The 18467-nt window shown below is 37.5% G+C and overlaps 1 protein-coding gene across 11 annotated transcripts in view; it reads left to right on the top strand.

Moving 5' to 3' along the window:
- Positions 1–18467, top strand: part of LOC116330579 — a 285981-nt gene that overhangs the window by 178955 nt on the left and 88559 nt on the right. For 9 of the 11 annotated variants that reach the window (XM_039620038.1, XM_039620034.1, XM_039620037.1 and 6 more), the window contains 3 exons: positions 14806–15079; positions 15316–15356; positions 15670–15943. The exons of 1 other annotated variant lie outside the window; for it this stretch is intronic. In XM_039620038.1, coding sequence (XP_039475972.1) covers positions 14806–15079; positions 15316–15356; positions 15670–15943 — 589 coding nt within the window. Of the gene's footprint in view, positions 1–7558; positions 7731–8590; positions 8844–12460; positions 12490–14805; positions 15080–15315; positions 15357–15669; positions 15944–18467 lie in introns of those variants that run through there. One more of the 11 variants, XM_039620043.1, reaches the window with a different exon arrangement.

Genomic DNA, 18467 nt, shown 5'->3' with positions numbered 1-18467 from the left:
GACGCCAGCAGAGAGGGTGGTTTCAGTTTCGACAGTATTGAGCTTTTTGCTAAATGCCTGTATATAAGAGGTTGGTTTTGCTTATCACGAGAGTGTAAATACAGTTTGAATATATTAGTGTGGATGTATAGTAAATGACTGAATTTGGATAGATGTATATTTCGTGAGCCATAAATGTTGGTGTGTTTTATTTTCAGTTATGTGTGTGTGGGGGAAGCGGGGTGTGAGGCGATGAGAGGTTTCAGTTTTCTTTTTCTTTTTTTCTTTTGACTTGCTCTTTCTGATCATGGAAGGCATGTCCAAAATACTCGTATGAAAGCGTATTTTTGAGTGATTTTAACCGTGTGAATGCTGTCAGTATTTGACTTGAGTGACTCTGCATGATTTGTCTGAGTGAGTGGAAAATGGAAGTTTGAGAGAGAAAAGGCAGTGTGTGAGACGAGTCATGGCGTCTGAAAGAGGTTAGAAACATTTAAAAGTGGGTATGAAATATATTTCTTTTGTGATGAAAAGTAGGATGTTTTAAAGTTTGAAAGTGCTTTTAATTCAAGAAATCCATGAGAGATGTTATGACAGGTTGAGTTTATTTTTCCGATTGAAAATACATAAGTATATACACTTGGGAAACCCAGTTAAGAGATGATTGGGTGACTGATGCTATAAAACTGACCTAAAGAATGGTCCTGTGTGTGAAGGAGTGTTGATTGTCCTGATGTTTGAAAGAGCTCTATTTAAATGTGTGTGAATGAAATGAAAGTGTATTGTTTTTGGATCAAGATTTAGTAGAATTACTGATTGGTTGTAGACTGTGAAATTTAAGGGGAGACAGAGTCTGACTGTTGCCTGCAGAAACAGGAAGTATGTGTGTGTGTCGGGGACAGGAAACGCATGCCCATAAAAGGAACTGAGTGTGTACAGAAAGAACACAGAGAGACAGATGAGGCACATGAAGCAAATGAAGCCTTTAAGAAAAAATGAATATAATACTAATTGTATGCTTTAGTGTGTCAATACAGGTGGGCGTCTTTCAACTTTGGAACCTTGAGTGCAGCACCAGAACAATAGATTAATAGAATTGGGAGAAAATAAGCCAGGCTTTGGCTCGAAATTGTGCGGCTTGATCTCTCACTTTGTCCCTGAAACTGAGAAGAAACTCAAAGGACAGTCAATCGCCTGATGAAGACCGACAGAACATCGTGGACTTGAATACAGCAGGCAAACGGCAGTGCCACTGATCCATTAACACTGATGACGACTGACGACCAGCAGCAGCATGTAAGAGTAATGCAACATGTACTGTGAAAATACAGGCTGGGCAGTTGAACAGTGGGATAAAGAATTGTGGAAGAGCACTGGACATTGAGTGATATTTTGCCATGCTGGGACTTAATCTGAAAGAAAGACTGTAAAGAAACAGAGAAGAAGACAACAGCTGAGTTGAGACTGTGTTTGCTGGAGCTTTGAAGCACGAACAGGACACTGTGAATGAAAAAGGACCAGTGAGAGATGAAGCTGGACGAGTTTGACTGCGAGAATATAGGATATAATTGGATTGAAAATTGAAACCTGAACTCATGAATTGTTTAGGGATGTCCACGACATCACAACAAAGAGGTAAACATTAGAAAAGGTAAGAATAATGAAAGAAAATAATTGTTATTACCTTAATGAATAGAAAACACACATACAAATTGTTACATGTGAGATTATTTTTGAAATGAATCAGAAGTGAGATAGTTTGAATCTAAAGCTCAGTGGTGAAATGCATAAATTAAATATGAATATATAGGATGCAATGAAGAAACAGCTTACACGTAGTGTACATTAACATGAATACATAGAAATGCAACGAAGAACTCAATGAATTAATTCAATGAAGAAGCAGTTTACACTCAATTAACATAAAATGCAAGGAAGAACACGCTTACATGCATGGCATAATTGGTATTTCTGACCAGAGATAGAGAAATGGGTTATTTAAGCACTTGTGATAATAATGAAAATGTCTTAGTTTTGTTATTTTCAGGAGTAAAGCAGACCTGGACCAACTCTCCAGATGCACCAGTCGGAAGGAAATTGTAGGTTAACATCAATGGATAAGTTAAGGCAAGTTTCTGGTTGAATTGTTCACAGAATCATGTGTCCATGAACCTGGAAAACAGGCCCTAGCTCCTGGCTGAAGACTAGGAGTGCTTTATTTAAGGTGGGAAATCAAAACAGAGGGTTAGTAATTCGGGGAAGGAGAAAACTGACTGTTTAACTGGAGGGTTGGAAAGGTGTCTGACAGACTGCGAAGCCATAGATGCAAAATACCACACACAAACAGAAAATGTATTAACCGTACAAAGACAAGCTCCTGAAGCTTAATGCATAGAGACATTGATTAAAACCTGGCTAAGAACATAAGCATATGCAATGAAGATCTGCTTGCTGCTTGTATGAGTGAGAGAATGGTGTGAATGGTTAATAAAATTGATGGAAAGATTTAAAATAGATGGAAAAAACAAAAGAAAAGTGTTTATAAGAGTGACTTAGGAGTGCTCTCGTACTGAGTGATCAAAACCGGTGATTAGTATAGAAAGAAAATGAGAATAATTCAATAATGTGATAAGGTTTAAACATGTATTCCTCTTGTTAAGTTGGCTGTTGAGCTGTGGGTTTATGCAAATTAGCTGGAGCAGAGACACTTCCTGTGTGCGTGTGTGTCGGAGGCTTTCAGTTCAAGAGAGAGCGGTGGCTGTTGAAGAGCGAAATATAAGGGTAAAGTATCAGGATATTTGATTACGGTGGTCAGGTCTGTTCAGAGGGGCAGATTTGGACAGGAAATTTATAATTTAAGGATGATACGTTGTTGAAATTGGTTTAGATCTTATGCTGAATGAACACATGGTAAAGTGAGGAAGGGTGACATTGTGCAAACGGTCTTTGATCTTTTGACGAGGTTTTCGGTGTGTTGAACGGGTGAAATTTAAGATTGTTTCAGATTTTTGAGGCTGTTGTTTTATTTCGAGAGAGGGAGTTGGATTGGACCTGGATAGGTCTGAGAGGGGCCCAGAGAAAAAAAATTTTTTGTAGTAGTAAGTGCACTCAGGAAAAAACCTGTCAGGTGATTTTGTTTTGTACTTTGATGAGCTAATAATCAGCTCTCTTTTTTCATTTTTGTTTTAAGCAGGCCTGGAAGACAGTGAACGGACGGCGCTGACAAAATTACCAAGTACGAAAATCAGGTGGGCTTTACAGAATTATAATTGATTACAATCAGAGACTGAGTGGCGGTGAGTCCCTGTCTAAAAAATGATTGCAGCGAGTCAATCCAGTCAAAAGTATAGAGAACTATTTTCCTAAAAAGGAAAACGAAATAAAACAAATGATTGAGCTCATTTTGCTGATGTGGAGCATCTGATGACGTGCGCAGAGGGCTGCAGATCAGCAAAAAATATTATGTGTGAATGCATTTGAGTGAATGTGAGTGACTAGACTAAGGTGGGGATGAATAAATGTGGACAAATTTACTATGTGAGGAAAAGAAAGGGGATGCTGATTTTGGGTTGCTGATGTATGTTTGGAGAAAATTTCTTTTTTACTGGGGTTAGATTATGGGATTACATTATATTGTTGGGAGAATGCAAAATGCTAAAAGGGAAACATTGTTTGATGAGATTCAAGTTACCATTAACTGAGGTAACTCATGATTAATAACTGTTTTGTTTAAGGTTATTTTTGTCATGACACAGACTGGATCATAAAGGGGGAGAGTTAAGTACAGGTTTTGTTTTCAGGAAATTCCAAGGATCCAGAGTTCGATGGAGCAACGAGTTTGAGAAGATTTGACATGATGATTAAATTGATTTTGTTCCTTAAACACAGGTTTTCAGGGCTGGAGCAAAACACCGGAGAGGAGAATTGCTGAGCTGTTCTGAGAAATGAAATGACTAACCTTTTTTCCTTTTAATTTGTTAAGCTTGGGTGGAGCATTTTGAGTTTTTTGCCACATGAGATGTGTCAAAAAAGAGAGGGATTTAAGATTTAATTTGGTTAATTTAAAATGAGTTTTAGTATGATTTTATAACGATTGGGGTTGTTTGATAATCTAGATATAGTAAAACTGAGGATTTGTTAAAAGAAAGGATTAAAATGAACTGAATTAGGTTTAGAAGATAAAATGCGGTGTTCATAAGAAGTTGTACACCAAACGTAAAGGGAAATTGTGGGAATAAAGGATAGGCTTTGGGGAAAATAGTGAACATTTGATGAGTAGAAAATGTGGGATTTCTTTTTGATTTTTAGGATAAGTTGTCACAGTGACATAATGTTAGAATGTTGTTATAATGTAGGCTTTAGAAACAGATAGTAAATAGATTTAGTTCTAGGGTAGAGGAGAGCTTTTATGAGGATGTTAAAAGTCTCGCTGACTCAAGTGAATAATAATATTGGAGATTATATATGTAGAAAGGATTTTTTTCATACACATTGCATTTTTGTGCCTTTAACGGAGTTGTGGCTCAGAGAGTCGTCTCTTGAGGGTCACAAACTTTTGGTTAACGTTATGATTAGCCAATCTACTGTGAGAATGACCTGAGTTTTGAAGGATTGCACACGCTTACAGACATATAGAGTTCATCAACACACCTGACAGTATTGATTCCAGGCAAAAGGCCTGAAATCCATTTAGCATTTAACTGAATAGGAGTTTCGCTGGTGACTAAACTGTGTGACATGTAAAATATTGAGATAACACATGCGGCTCTAACTTAGTCCTCTTATATAAAATGCAGTTACAGAATAACAAATACTTGTTGAAGTGACCAAGTTTTTGTTTAAAACAGAAGCAAAGGGAGAAAGCTTATATATTTTGGTTAAGTCTGATAAAGTATAAGTTAGAAGGAGTCATTACATTAAGAGCAGCAAAATGAAATAAAATGATATATTCAAACAGGTTATCACCCAGGAAATGGGAGCTCAAAATACAGTTAGAGTTCAGCGTTTAGCTATGATGAAGTTTATTTAGGAGCTATTGATAATGTGCTTACACGTAGTGATTAAAGTGGTTGTTTTTTATTATCCTTTTAGTAGAATAAGCCGTTATAATGATTTTCTTGATACATTTTCTTGTAATAGGTGACTTTAGATGAGAGGCACCTGCAGCAGCGACAGTTTTGTGTATAGGATGTTGGTGATCAGATAAGGAACCAACAGGAAGCCTGCAGAGACGTGCAAGCAGTGCTTTAAGAGTTTTACAAAGGCTGAGTAATGTTATGAATACGAATACACAATTAGGTTCATGTTTTGAGTAATATTAGCTTGAATCAGGTTTGAATGAAGAGAACAATTGAGGGACATAAGGTAGGGGAGCGTAGTAGGGAGAAAGTGTTTTCTATCCTTTACAGGAGAAGATTTCCACGAGAGAGGGACCAAGGAAGAACCTGACTTTACCCATGGAGTGTTCTTAGGGGGAGCTGGCATTTCTAGAGAGGGTCAGAGTAACGTTATAAGTGTGTGGTGACCCTTTTTAAGGGTCACCAAGAGAGGGGATTGAGAGGAATAGAAATATTTTCCTGCTATTAGTTGCTGCTATTTTGATAATCATCATTACCGTTTCATGTTAATAGTGATGTTGCTTTCACAGATGCATTCAGATGTTCAAATATATTGGTATTATATCAGTCTTTATTACAAGTCCAGTTATAACCACTTCGAACTGTTGAGTTGAATATATAATTTTAAATGCTTTTCTAATGCTTCGATAATCTTAAAAGGTTTCTGTGTAGACTGCAGGGACAGGAAGTTACATGTGTTTGAAGTTGCAGGCTTCTGCAGAAGTGAAACCGAAAGCAGAGCGAGCGCAAGCCAAAGAATAGGGTGTTTATTCAGTAGATTACATATATAGTTCCAGTTAGGTTATTATATGTAGGGATGAGCCTCTGTTCTGGTGAAAGGTCAGAAGTGTAACGGGTGGGATGTGAGAGCATTTAAGGGCGAGACATATACATACAGACACAAATAGTGAGAGGTCATGACACGTGCGCAGGTACACAGCATGCACGCGCCGCTGCGCATGCACGCACACACACATACACACCATGGTAGATCTATTTTGGTAAGTGAGAAGTGAAGATGGGTTTTTGCTGCAAATGCAGAATTGTGCCGACGTACTTAGAGGAAGTGCAACAGATAAAGCGACAGCGAAGACGAGCTGAGGGGAAGCACCGACCCGAAGACAATGTTCTTTAAACTATGTTAAAGTTCATGGAACATTTTGTGGTTTGGATTGACGTAAGCTGTACTATTGTCTGTTTTGCAAAAGAGGGGGCTTTGTTGTCCTACTCCTATAAAACCTTGTCTAATGATTGTAAGTTCAGTTCGACGCTGAAATCTGCACAGCGGTCGGACTCACACATGTGTTTATTAAAATACTGTCTAATTGCACACCGGACCGGATCTGTGGTTATTTATGGATTCTTCTCTCAACATTGAACCCCAACAGCGGATTTATAACACTGGTTATAATTTGGACCTGGGGACATCATACAGGCTGAATATGAACGTTTACTCTGTTGTTAATAATTTCAGGTGCTGGTTGCTGTACATGAATCCTGAAAACAGGAAAGAAATGATGAGACTGGGAGACGTGTCGCAGCTGAGCTTTCATCCCACTTCACACTTTGTCTTTTGCATATTTAATATTTTCAAATCTTCCTCACAAATTCAAATAAAAAAATCATAATATTCGTCCATCTAAAAGTTTTATAGACAGTATAATGTTCAGAATTGAAATAAAATGTCTTTCTATAATTTTGTTTGGTTTTCTTACGGTGAGCTGATTTTGCCCATAAACACATTCTGCTGCTGCGTTTCACGACAGGATCCTCCTTTAATAACATCTGTTTCACATGATAATTAGACGCTAAAGTTTCATTAAAGCACAACACAAATGTCCATGTGTAGAAGAAGCAGCTGTTTGTGGTGATCAGAGTTATCAGACTTTTACAGTTTTTGTATTTTTATTTTGACATTTTCTTTAAATTCAGTTTTGTTCAGTTAGTTTCCAGAGAGCGTTTTCTCATTTCAGTTTAGAGTTTAGTGTTTGTAAACGTTTTGTTGTACTTTTTGTGAATTTCAGTGTTTTGGTCTTTGAAACTATTAACTCTTTGGTTTTCTGTCAAAAACATGATGAAAACCGGCACAGGAATAAAGTTAATTCTGGCAAATTTAAATTTCTGAGTTCAACAGTCCTCTCCTCAAACTGGCTGTTCTTCTGCTTGTATTTCCGCTTTCTGTCGGGCCTCCAGGAAACCGCAGGTCTTCCTCTTTGCTGACAAACGTTTAGTGAATAACTGAAACTCACAGTATTAAAGATTTATACCGTCTGTGGTAAATTACAGCCAGAAACCCGAGTATTCAGCCAAAAATAAGTAGCGAAATACTACTGGTATGTGAATGTAATCCTTACTTCGGATTATGGAGCCTTTTCTTGTTAATTAATTCAGAGTTTATTAAGTCGTGTGCCTGGTGCCAGATTACCAGCAGCAGCCCTGCGAAGCGAGGGCGGGCTGACAGCTGGGAGGAGAGAGAGGCAGAAACGCGGAAGTTTTTCAGCTTCAGCGTTAAGAGAAAGTGAGAGAAAGCAGCGGGAGAACAGCGCCTCACACTAAGCTGCTTCACAAACACTGAAGAATGATTTTCCATCAGCGGTGATTCCAGGTGTTCAGATTTTACATGAAGTATTGAAGGTAAGCGCGGCATTAAGTTCTGCTTCCTTCTGGATGTTCAGATTCGTGGTTCTGCTTCCTTGTTGGAGTTATTTTCATATGTGTGTAACGGGGAATGAGATATAATAATAAGTTATATTAGATGATGTGACTGTTGCTGGTTTGAAGCAGAGGTGCAGAGCTCTGTGGGAAAGAACCGGAAGTCATAGTGAGGGTAGAGTTCTCGATTATAGCGGTTTGAAAGGCCACGATAGTCACGTGATCTTAAATGATGCGTGCACAACTTCATCTCCATCATCTTCATCACCAGACACCAAATCTTCCTCACACAGCTCTGCTCCCTGGATGATGAATTTCAGAGTCACAGATATTATGACACAAACATTATCTTCCAATGTTACATAAAGAAAAATATCATTTTTTCTTTTTACAATAATTTCCACATTTTTTTTTTTTTTTTTTTTTTTTTACAATAAAAGCCTTGTTAAGAATTAAAGTGTTTCTCACCTGTGAGAATCTAGAGGGCTTTTAATTTGACAGAGTTTGTATAAACCAGGGGTGGGCAATTCATTTTCACAAGGAGGCACATTTGAAAACAAGACTGTGGTGGAGGGCCTTTCCAACAAGCTGAACTCAAACTCACACACACTCACGCTGCTGTGGGTTGCATGTTTTTATTACACAGTTTTATTCGAGTTTCAAGCTGATGTTTGACGTTCACGTCCAATCACAGTTTTCATTTGGGTGATAGAAAAGTAACAAACGTCCATGTCAGTAATGTTGTCATTAGTGAAATACAAAGCAGTCAGTTTCCATCCATCAAATGAACAAACAGCAGACGTGCTGTCCTTCATGTATCATATGATTTCTTCATTTTCCAGGTGGTAACTATGACGACTAAGAAGCTGCTCAGTGAAACACTGAACCAGTTGAGTCCAGAGGACTTTGCTGAGTTCAAGTCACACATTGCAGCAGAGAAAGATCTCCAACTGATGTCACAGAGCCGACTGAAAACAGCAAACACACAGGATGTAGTGGAGCTGATGGAGGAGACGTACAGAGGAGAGAGTGTGGAGGAGACCAGAAAGGCTTTAATGAAGATGAACAGGACTGATCTGGTGCAGAGATTATCAGGTATCACCTCAGGAACCACAAATGAGACAACAAAGAATTAAATATGTGAGAATACTGCATATAGTTTATCACATTAATATGAAACCAGGCTCAACTGACTGATAGAAAAATCACTTGACTCTGTGTTGTGTAGTGAATGATGAACAAAGACGTTTATATTTTAGTGCTGCTTTTTATAACGTGGATTAGAGCAGAATATGTGCTGGTCAGGCAGGTTGGCTCATTACAGGCTCAAACACAGCACACTACAAAATAATAGCAGCTTATAGCCGGTGTGCAGTGATATCATGTGACTGTTTCAGGACTTCACAATTACAACAAACCACTGAAACTCTTCTTATTAACAGTTAGACAGTTACAGAGGTCACATGCTCTGTATAGTGGTCGCACACATGCTGATACCTAATGATCCCACACAGTGCTGTGACCCACTGCCTCTGAGAGAGGGCGCCATTGAGCCAATAAGCGTCACAAATCCATTGTGGTTATTATGGAATCACATACAACATAAACACTGTTACACAAGCTCAGTTACAGTATTTTGATCAGATCAGAACAAAAACATCCAACATCATTCAACATGGTTGGAAAGTCTTCAAGCAGCTCTACAGGTTATAATTATGTCACTATTAACCAGTGGCGGTCCTAGCCTGTTTGGCGCCCTGGGCGAACACTCCCTCTGGCGCCCCCCCTCCCCACACACACACACAAAACATGTTAAGGATTGTACATTAACATAAAACTGTTGTCCACACACACATATGAAGAGAGAGAGAGAGAGAGAGAGAGTATGCATAGTATGCAAACGGCTACCAAACAGCCATCATAATTCGTCATACAATGAGAACAGGACAAATCAACAATTGACAATGACTAATTAATATTAAAATCTGTAACATAATGTATTGTTTGGAGTTTAGTCTGTTACTGTTACTATTTTTACCATTTCTTCTTGGGGCAACTGTAACCCACATTATTTCCTTAGGGATTAATAAAGTATTCTGATTCTGATTGTTTCAGGATGACCTGCCATTATCCAATCACACATCTGCTTACCTGTATCTTTTGTTCGTTTCTTCTCCTCTTCTTTCTTTTTTTCTAAACTGAGCACCTGATGACTTTGAACTTTTCTTGTCCATCTTCCATTGGTTTTAATTTTGCACTCCAGTATCAACACCCATCCCCAACCAGAGGATCACCACAACATAACCTAATAGACCTACACCTTAGTTCACAGATTAACTTTGTCTAGGGTTTATTTCTGGGATTTCACACAACCCAGGATTCAAATCATGAATACATAATGGGCTTGGATTTACAACATTATGAATGAAATGTGCTCTATTTGGAAGCAGTAGGTCTCCCTCCCTTTCGACGGGTTATGTGTGAGACTTTAAATCATCAAACTGTAAATTGTAAATTTTAAATTGTTATTGATCCCTTTACCCCGAGTCCTAAAGTATATATTTATTTTCTTGCTGTTCTTATATTTATTGTTCGTTTATTTGCACTGCTGTAACTGCAGCCTCGTCGTCTCGTCTCTATATACTGGACTGTATGTAGCGGAGATGACAATAAAGTTTACTTTGACTTCAGCAGCGCAGGCGCACCGAGGGCTCTCGCGCTCAGTTTTCGTGTATAAATTTCGAAAAAAACATCGTGCAAATTATAAGTCTGTATCATAATGTCCGGTGTTTTCGTGTTTGTTGTTTTGTTTTTATTTTGTTTTATTTTGCGAGTTGGTTATTAGATGCTGCTCCAGCCAGCCAGAGAATCCCCGCCGCCCGCCCTCTCCTCCTGTGCCGCAAGCAGCAGGCGCACCTCGCAAACGGAGGGCGCCCTTACTCCCAGCAAATGGGCGATAGAAAACCGATCGGTGCCTATGACATTCCCAATATGCGCTGGCTGCCGTCGGGCAGCATGAGTAGACATTTTATTTATTTATTTTTTGCCGATGCCCGTGATGCCGCCCCCCATCACGATGCCGCCCCGGGCAACCGCCCGTGTCGCCCGTATCTAAAACCGCTACTGCTATTAACCCTCATCACACTGACTGAAGTCTGTGGTTTATTTCTGTCATACCTCACAGATGTGTTTTTTTGTTCTATCATTTAAATTTTTAATGAATTTGTCAGTTTGTTGCTAATGTTTCACATAATTTTGTATTTTTGCTTTGATTGGTGCTTTTTTAAAAATACAAATGTTTTTAGGTCTCAGAGGACTCCAGTCAAACAATTCCACCTTTACAGTTTTAATAAATGGGACTTATTAACTGTATTCAGATTTTATTCAGATGCAACTGATCCTAAATTAAAGTAACACACAGTATCTAGTGTCTGTCAGAGTTTATAAAGAAGAAAGACTCAGATGCCATCACTGCCTTCATCGTCTGGATGGGGAACTTTCCAGACTCAAAGTTATCAGAATCAGATTTGTATGATTTTTGTTTCACACGGGGTCCACAGTTTAGAGTTTAATTACAGCAGATTTTATTAAAGCAGCTTAGCAAAAACAAAATTAAAAAGAATAAAAAAAAAAATAATCAAATCACAATTTTAGTTATTAATTTATTTATAAATTTTACTCATTAACTTAATAAACCAACTCTAATATAATGTTGATTATGTTGTTATCAGTACTAATATTAATCAACCATCAGGAAATTCACACATGAATCATAATTCAGTATTTTACAACATTTTACACATTTTTGTTGTTTAAAAGTATAAAAATCAGCTGGTGAAACAATTCTTTTCTTTTAGAACTCAGACATGAATAAAAAGGTTGATGATAGATCTGTCTGCACACACAAAATCTATACATTCGAACAGATATTTTCACTACTTACGACAACAACCCTCTGCTAACATATTGATCAGACATATATCTTTGATTTATCATTGATTAAGAATAAAAATGATCTCCCCGAAAAAAAGAATAAAGATCTACTTACCCTACTTAGCACTCAGCACACATCTCTAACACATAAGACTGGGTGTTAAGTCCTTTTATCCCTTCAGCTGTGATGGCACGAGGTGGCCAGGGGAACTTCAAGCTCCCTTTACTCCACGTTACACAACAGTTTATCTCAGTTACTTTATGTTGGGGTCAAAGTGAGCCTGACTCTGTTTCATCATAAATTACAACAAAAATAATATTTACTTGAAATTATTGAAGAATAAATGATACCAGAGTCAAAGGATGGTAAATAAGCTCATAAGATATAATGTGGATTGTAGTTTGGATAAAAGCCTGATTAAAGAAAAAATCGATTTTATATAAAAAAACATGGAAAATTAATTGTAACTTTGCAAAAATAATTATACAACTACTCTGTGTCTTTAGAGGACATTAACTACATATGTGATAACAAATGATGAGATTGATGATGAGTAAGAATTACATTTTACTGTTATGTTTGCTTCTCACAGTAAATTGTTCTTGGAGTTCTCAGAGACTCCAGTCAGTGGTTCATGTATGTTAAACATGTGGGTATGATGAGAGTTAACGAGGTTTAAGTGTCACTTTGATGTGAAATCTTTTATGTTCTAAATCCTCATAAAGCCTGATGATAAAACAGTTTCTAATCTGACTTTTTCTCTTTCTTTTCTCCTCAGACAAACAGTTTCCTCCACTGAGCCAGAGAGTGAGTAACGTCACATCAGTCGACTTCCCACAGTTCAGCTTTGATTCAGTAGATGAAGACTGAAAAATGATCTTCATCTTAAACAGAAATCATAAACATGAAATTCAAGCTGCAGCTATGTCATGTACACATGAGTTTTATACATGATTGGTATAGAAATATTAAACCTTATTTACATTTTAAAGCAGATTAAATTCAAGTCTTTCTGTTTATCAGTAAAGATGTGAGCAGTTAAAGCTCCCCTCTGTTTGTAAAATCAGGAGACTCACTGCAGTTTTTGTAGCTCAGCCTTTGACAGAGTTACAGTCAGGCAGTAAAACAGAGTCACAAACCTGTTCATGAAAATTAAATCCTTCAAAAAGAGGAAAAAATGAGCCAAGAAATAGAAAACTAATCCAAGCACAGGGCTCGCAAAATTTCAAAATCCCTGGTAGCCCTTCGGGCAGGCACTCTTCAGTTTTTGGTAGCCCAAAATAAATTTAAGTAGCCCGAATAAAAAAAGAGCAATTTTTTGATTGATGTTTTGTTTCCTTTACAATATTATACATTAAAGTATAATATTGTAACGGAAACAAAACATTAATCAAAAAATTGTTGAAACACAAATTACAACATTGTATAAAAATTACAATCATCAACTCAAATACTTGGTTCTAATTGAACATAAATTTCTATGAACTTGTAAGAACTGTGTAGAACATGAATCAGTCTGTGTCAGATCCTGAATTTAAAATTTCCACTGAAGTCAAGGGTAAGAGGCAAGTGGAACCAAGATCGAGGCCATTTGCTTTTTGAAGTTTGCAAAGACTGTTAAATTTTGCCAGTGGTAGTTCACTCTTTGCAACATAGTACGCTGTTCTAAACAGATTTTTCAGGTTTATTTTTACTATGTTATTTTCAATTGGTGTTTGTTCTGGGAAAGATATTGCAGACTGAGCAATAATGCATTTCTTGCATTTCTCATGGGTTCTAATGGGGGCCTTTCTTAAAATTACTGGTCCCAGTAACAAAGGCGCTTATCGACTCAGAAATCGAGGGAAAACCAACAACACACCCGGCAGAACATTATGTTATTTACACGGGTGCACATAAGTGGTCCGCATGTGCGCATTCGCTGTCAAAATAAAAGACGCGCACCAGATAAGAAGTTGCAGCGCGTTTGCGTCCATATAAAAGGCGCTGTTTTTGTCCGCTAGAGTGGGATTTTCACGGCACATTCTGCACCAAATCTCTGTGCGTTCGTCATTTGTTTGAAGCCAGCTCACCTCCTGCAACCACTTTTCCGAGAATACGCGCTTCTTTTGTGGTTCGGACTCCTTCTGACATTTCTTTGGAGGTGGACGAACACCAAAGTAACTGCTTAAAGAGCTTCTTCGACATCTTTAAGAGTTCTAAACAAATTATGTCCTCCTCCAGAAAATCTTATGTAAGCAAACAGGCGTAGCAACTTCTTATCTTGTGCGCGTTTTTTATTTTGACAGCGAATGCGCACCTGCGGACCACTTATGTGCACCCCTGGTTATTTAGCTTGTCATATTGCAGCCACAGAAATTCTTTTGTCCATGAAACCATAAAGCTGCACTTTCTTTTTGCCTCATAGTCTGATTTGTCATAACTTTTCCGTTTTGTGGTAAGCTTTTCTTTGGCTGGCACTTCTTCACCCTGACCTGTCTTATTTGGCTCAGCAGAACTAAAATATATATCCTGCTGCTTTTACACAGGCACTCACATAACGCGATCAACCTCTCACATGTTTAAGCTCCCTTCGAGAGATTTCACTCACCAATCAGTACTGTCGCTCTCTTTACACAGTTCGCGCGATTGCAAAGTGAAAGCAAAAAACAAGCGCAAATTCAAACGCGATTTCAATATGTCACATATTGACAGTGGCTCACCGATGCCAATGACATAATTACCCAGCTACATTTCCGAAAGAATGCAAAAGCATTGACATATATTTTTCCTTCCTATGATAGCCCGACGGGCAGGGCTGAGATAGATTTTGGTAGCCCGACTGGAAAAATCGCTAGCCCCGGGACGTCGGGCTAGCGATTTTGCGAGCCCTGCAAGCAGGTACCCACCGAGCACCAGATGTTCATGGACGTTATTTTCTGCTCTACATCTGGTCGACCGGTCATGACCTTAAAAAAGACGCAGCTTTATGTCTGAAGGTCAAAGGTCATCTTTTCAGGTTTTTAGAAAGAATTGGATTCAAACATGAATTTATTTTTAGCACACTAAAATGTTTCTGTTGATTAAAAATCAAACAGACATTTGAATTGTGCATCGCTGTCATGTGACCTCTGTTTTTACCAGGTAGAAACGATGGAGTCTCTTATTGAGCTGCTTTTGGAAACACTGGCTGATCTGAGTGAGAGCGAGGTCGAGAACTTCATCAAGATCCTCGAAGGACAACATGTCTTGTTTATCCCAACGAGTCTGTCTGAGATGTCAGACGTGCAGGACTTGGTGTTTTTGATGGTGAGGACTTTTGGCGAACAGTCAGTGGAGAAGACCATGAAGGTTTTGAAGAAGATGGAGAGGACTGATCTGGCTCAGAGGCTGACAGACAGCAGGTCAGAAGATCAAAGTAAGATAAAATAGACAAAACATGTTAAAATGATAAAAGTGGTTCTTAAAGTGTTTCTGCTTCAGTTCATATTAGAAACAGTCAGATTTACAGAGAAAAGAGAGCATTGTTGACGAGGGCAAAAATGATGTTCAGCAGGTTTAAATGTAATTTTGTTGATCTCTGTGTATTTTTTAAAGCTCGATTAGCTTTTATTAAACACTTATTTCTATTTCTGTTATTTTCTCTTTTTTCAGACAAACATCTGGATGAACATCTGTCTGCACTGATCCATAAAGTGAGTAACGTCTCATCTGTCTGACTCTGCAGAGTTCAGCTTTGATTCAATAAGATGCAGTTTGAAAATCATAATTTCATCATTTACAGTAAACAGTTGTCACAGAAATGTTTTTAGATTTAAAACCAAACATTATTAAAAAGTGTGTTTACATAAATACATCTTAATAAATAAGATAATAAAAGAAAACAAAGTGTTTCAGAGAAAACATTGAAAACATTCAAAGTTTAAAACAGCTACAAAAACATAAATCTGTAATTTTCTCAGTGAGGAAACATTTTTTCTTTATGAATTTTTGCTTTGAATTTTCCAGGTTGCAACAATGGCAGCTGTTACAGATCTGCTTCTAGAAACACTGAAGGGTTTGAGTGATCAGGATCTCAAGGAGTTCAAGTTGTTCCTGCAGTTCACTTGTTTTCAGAAGAGTCTTCCACAAAGCGACATGGAAACTAACAGAAGAGTAACAGTGAATGATATGGTTGATAAATGGGGTCATCAGTCTGTGGAGGTGATCAGGGAGGTTTTAACAGACATGCAGAGAACTGATCTGGTGCAGAGGCTGTCAGAGAGCAGCTCAGGACTCAAAGGTAAGAGAAAATAATCTGTCAGAGTTTCTGTAATAATGTCAATAAATATGGAGGGATTATTTTTAACTGAGTGTAAAAGTATTAAAAACATAATATTACAGCTCAAAGTGAAAACAAAAAACATAATCAAAAGAATTAAATCAGAGAAACTCACAACAAGAACTGCATATTATAAACTTTATTATCTTAAAATGAAATAATTTGTTTTCTTTGAATGTTTTAGGAAAGACGTTGATAAATTAACACATTCAAGTTGTACAAACTATAAGACAGATTTGTTCAGGTTATTGAATCAGTGACTTTGTTTAGTAAATGTTGTTTTAAAGCTCTTTGAACTTCTTTCCTTTGAAAATATTTTTCTTTGTTTTTTGCATTTTGAGCTGATTAATATCAGTCTTGTATTGTAAATCGATCTTTATGTTAGCTTTGATTTAAACTCCACTATGGAGACAGACGACCTGTATGAGGTAAATGATTCAAAGTCTTTTCATTGATTTCTCTGTGATTGTGTAACTATGGCCTCCTCCTGCCTTCAGTCAGCACAGCTGAAAGTGAAATATTAAAGCTTTTTATTGTCAGGACTCAGTGTTATACTCAGGATGAGCACACATAAAGGACACACACAGTGTCTGTATGATGTAGTTACAGTTTGTATTCAATGTGTTGCAGCTGCAGGATCATCAGCTGAAGGATTTGATGTGGAGGAAACAGAGAAAGGTCAGTGTCCAGAAAACACATCAATCAATAAATACACTCATTGATATGAAGATGAAGAAGATGAAGAAGAAGAATTACTGAATGAAACAGAACTGGATCATTTCCTCACACTTTGATAGTTTTCCATCAAATATGACTTCATGTTAACAAGTTTAATGTTGTTATTAATCCAACTTACAAGGATCATCAGAATGAAATCAAAGTATCAGTTATTTCAAAGTGTCTGATTATTAACACTGATGTTAAATCAGTCATGAATGAACCTTTTAATATTTCTTTTCTGTCAGAGAAACACTCTGAGGATGAACGTTGGCCTGCACTGATCCACAAAGTGAGTCATGTCACATCTGTCTGACTTCAGATCATCCAGCTTTCATTTCATAAATACAGGATAGAAATCTTCAATAGAAACAAATGATTTGATTTTGATTGGAAAAGTCAAAGTTTGATAAGTTCAGCGTGTGCAGTGAGGTCTGTCTGCAGCAGGTCAGAAAAGTCCTGAACTTGTTAACAGAAGCAGAATAATTGTTAATCAGCTGTTTGTGATCATTGTGTCAAATATGACCAATGACATCATCACCTTATGTGATGGATGATGTCATCTAAACACATCTACATTTCTAAAGTGTTGATGAGAAAACAAACAAACCTGAAAGTGAGAAATGTCACATTTATCTCATGAACATTTTCTTTGAATTTTCCAGGTAGAAACGATGGAGTCTGTTATTGAGCTGCTGCTGGAAACTCTGGATGCTCTGAATTACCGGGAGCTCAGTGAGTTCAATAAGAACCTCATGACAAATTCATCGCAAATATGACTCAGACTTTTCATTGACGCCGTACAGGGGGACAAACCTGCAGCACACAGTGTTTCTGATGGTGCAGACCTACGGCCAACAGTCAGTGGAGACGACCATGGAGGTCTTAAAGAAGATGAAGAGGACTGATCTGGCTCAGAGGCTGTCAGACTGCAGCTCACTGCCTCGAAGTAAGACAACAAAACCAAAACTCATTAAAATTGTAAAACTGATTTTTATGTCTCATAAACTTGTAAGTAAAGTTTTCTTTGACTTTATAAATAATATTATTTGTAATAACGACAAAATAAAAGATCTTTAAAACATATTTTATGGCTGTTCTGGAAAAATATATTTCAATAAATATATAAAATTGAGACCATATAAAATAAAAATACTTTGTTAGAAGCAGTAAAAATGACTCCTTCATACTGTTTATTATTGCTGAGGAGGTTTCAGTGTAATTCTGCATATTGTCCATTTTTCCAAAGTCCTATTTCCTGAATAATTGTCAGTTAGTTGTTAAATGTGTTTGTCATGAGTGACTCTGAGCACTTTTCTCCTCAGAGAAACACTCTGTGGATGAACGACGCTCTGCACTGATCCACAAAGTGAGTCATGTCACATCTCTGATTCAGTACAAGACAGCAGGCTGAAAGTCAGAGTACTAAAGTATCATCAGTTCTCATGTTGAGTCATTTTTCTCATGATTTCTGCTGGATGTTTGTGACAAACTGAAGCTTCATTCAGTTTGACTTCTTCAGCAGTAATTTTCTCCAACACTAATGTCAGGATGTCTTTACCACTGAGGATGAGCTGAGGAAGTGTCAGCATGTACATTTGTCCTGACTCTTCAACAGGACAGAGAAATCTGAAAACATCAAACACTTTAAAGATCAAAGTTTTTTTTCCTCATAGTTTTCATAAACATACTGTAATCTATATAACAGCCCTTGTTTGAATAGATACTGATGTCCCATAATTGTGTTGACTTTTCCAGATGGCAACAA

Source organism: Oreochromis aureus, linkage group 11 (genome assembly GCF_013358895.1).
Source record: "Oreochromis aureus strain Israel breed Guangdong linkage group 11, ZZ_aureus, whole genome shotgun sequence".
Taxonomy (NCBI): Eukaryota; Metazoa; Chordata; class Actinopteri; order Cichliformes; family Cichlidae; genus Oreochromis; species Oreochromis aureus.
Note: the sequence above shows the minus strand (reverse complement) of the source record. Positions and strands in the feature narration are given on the sequence as shown.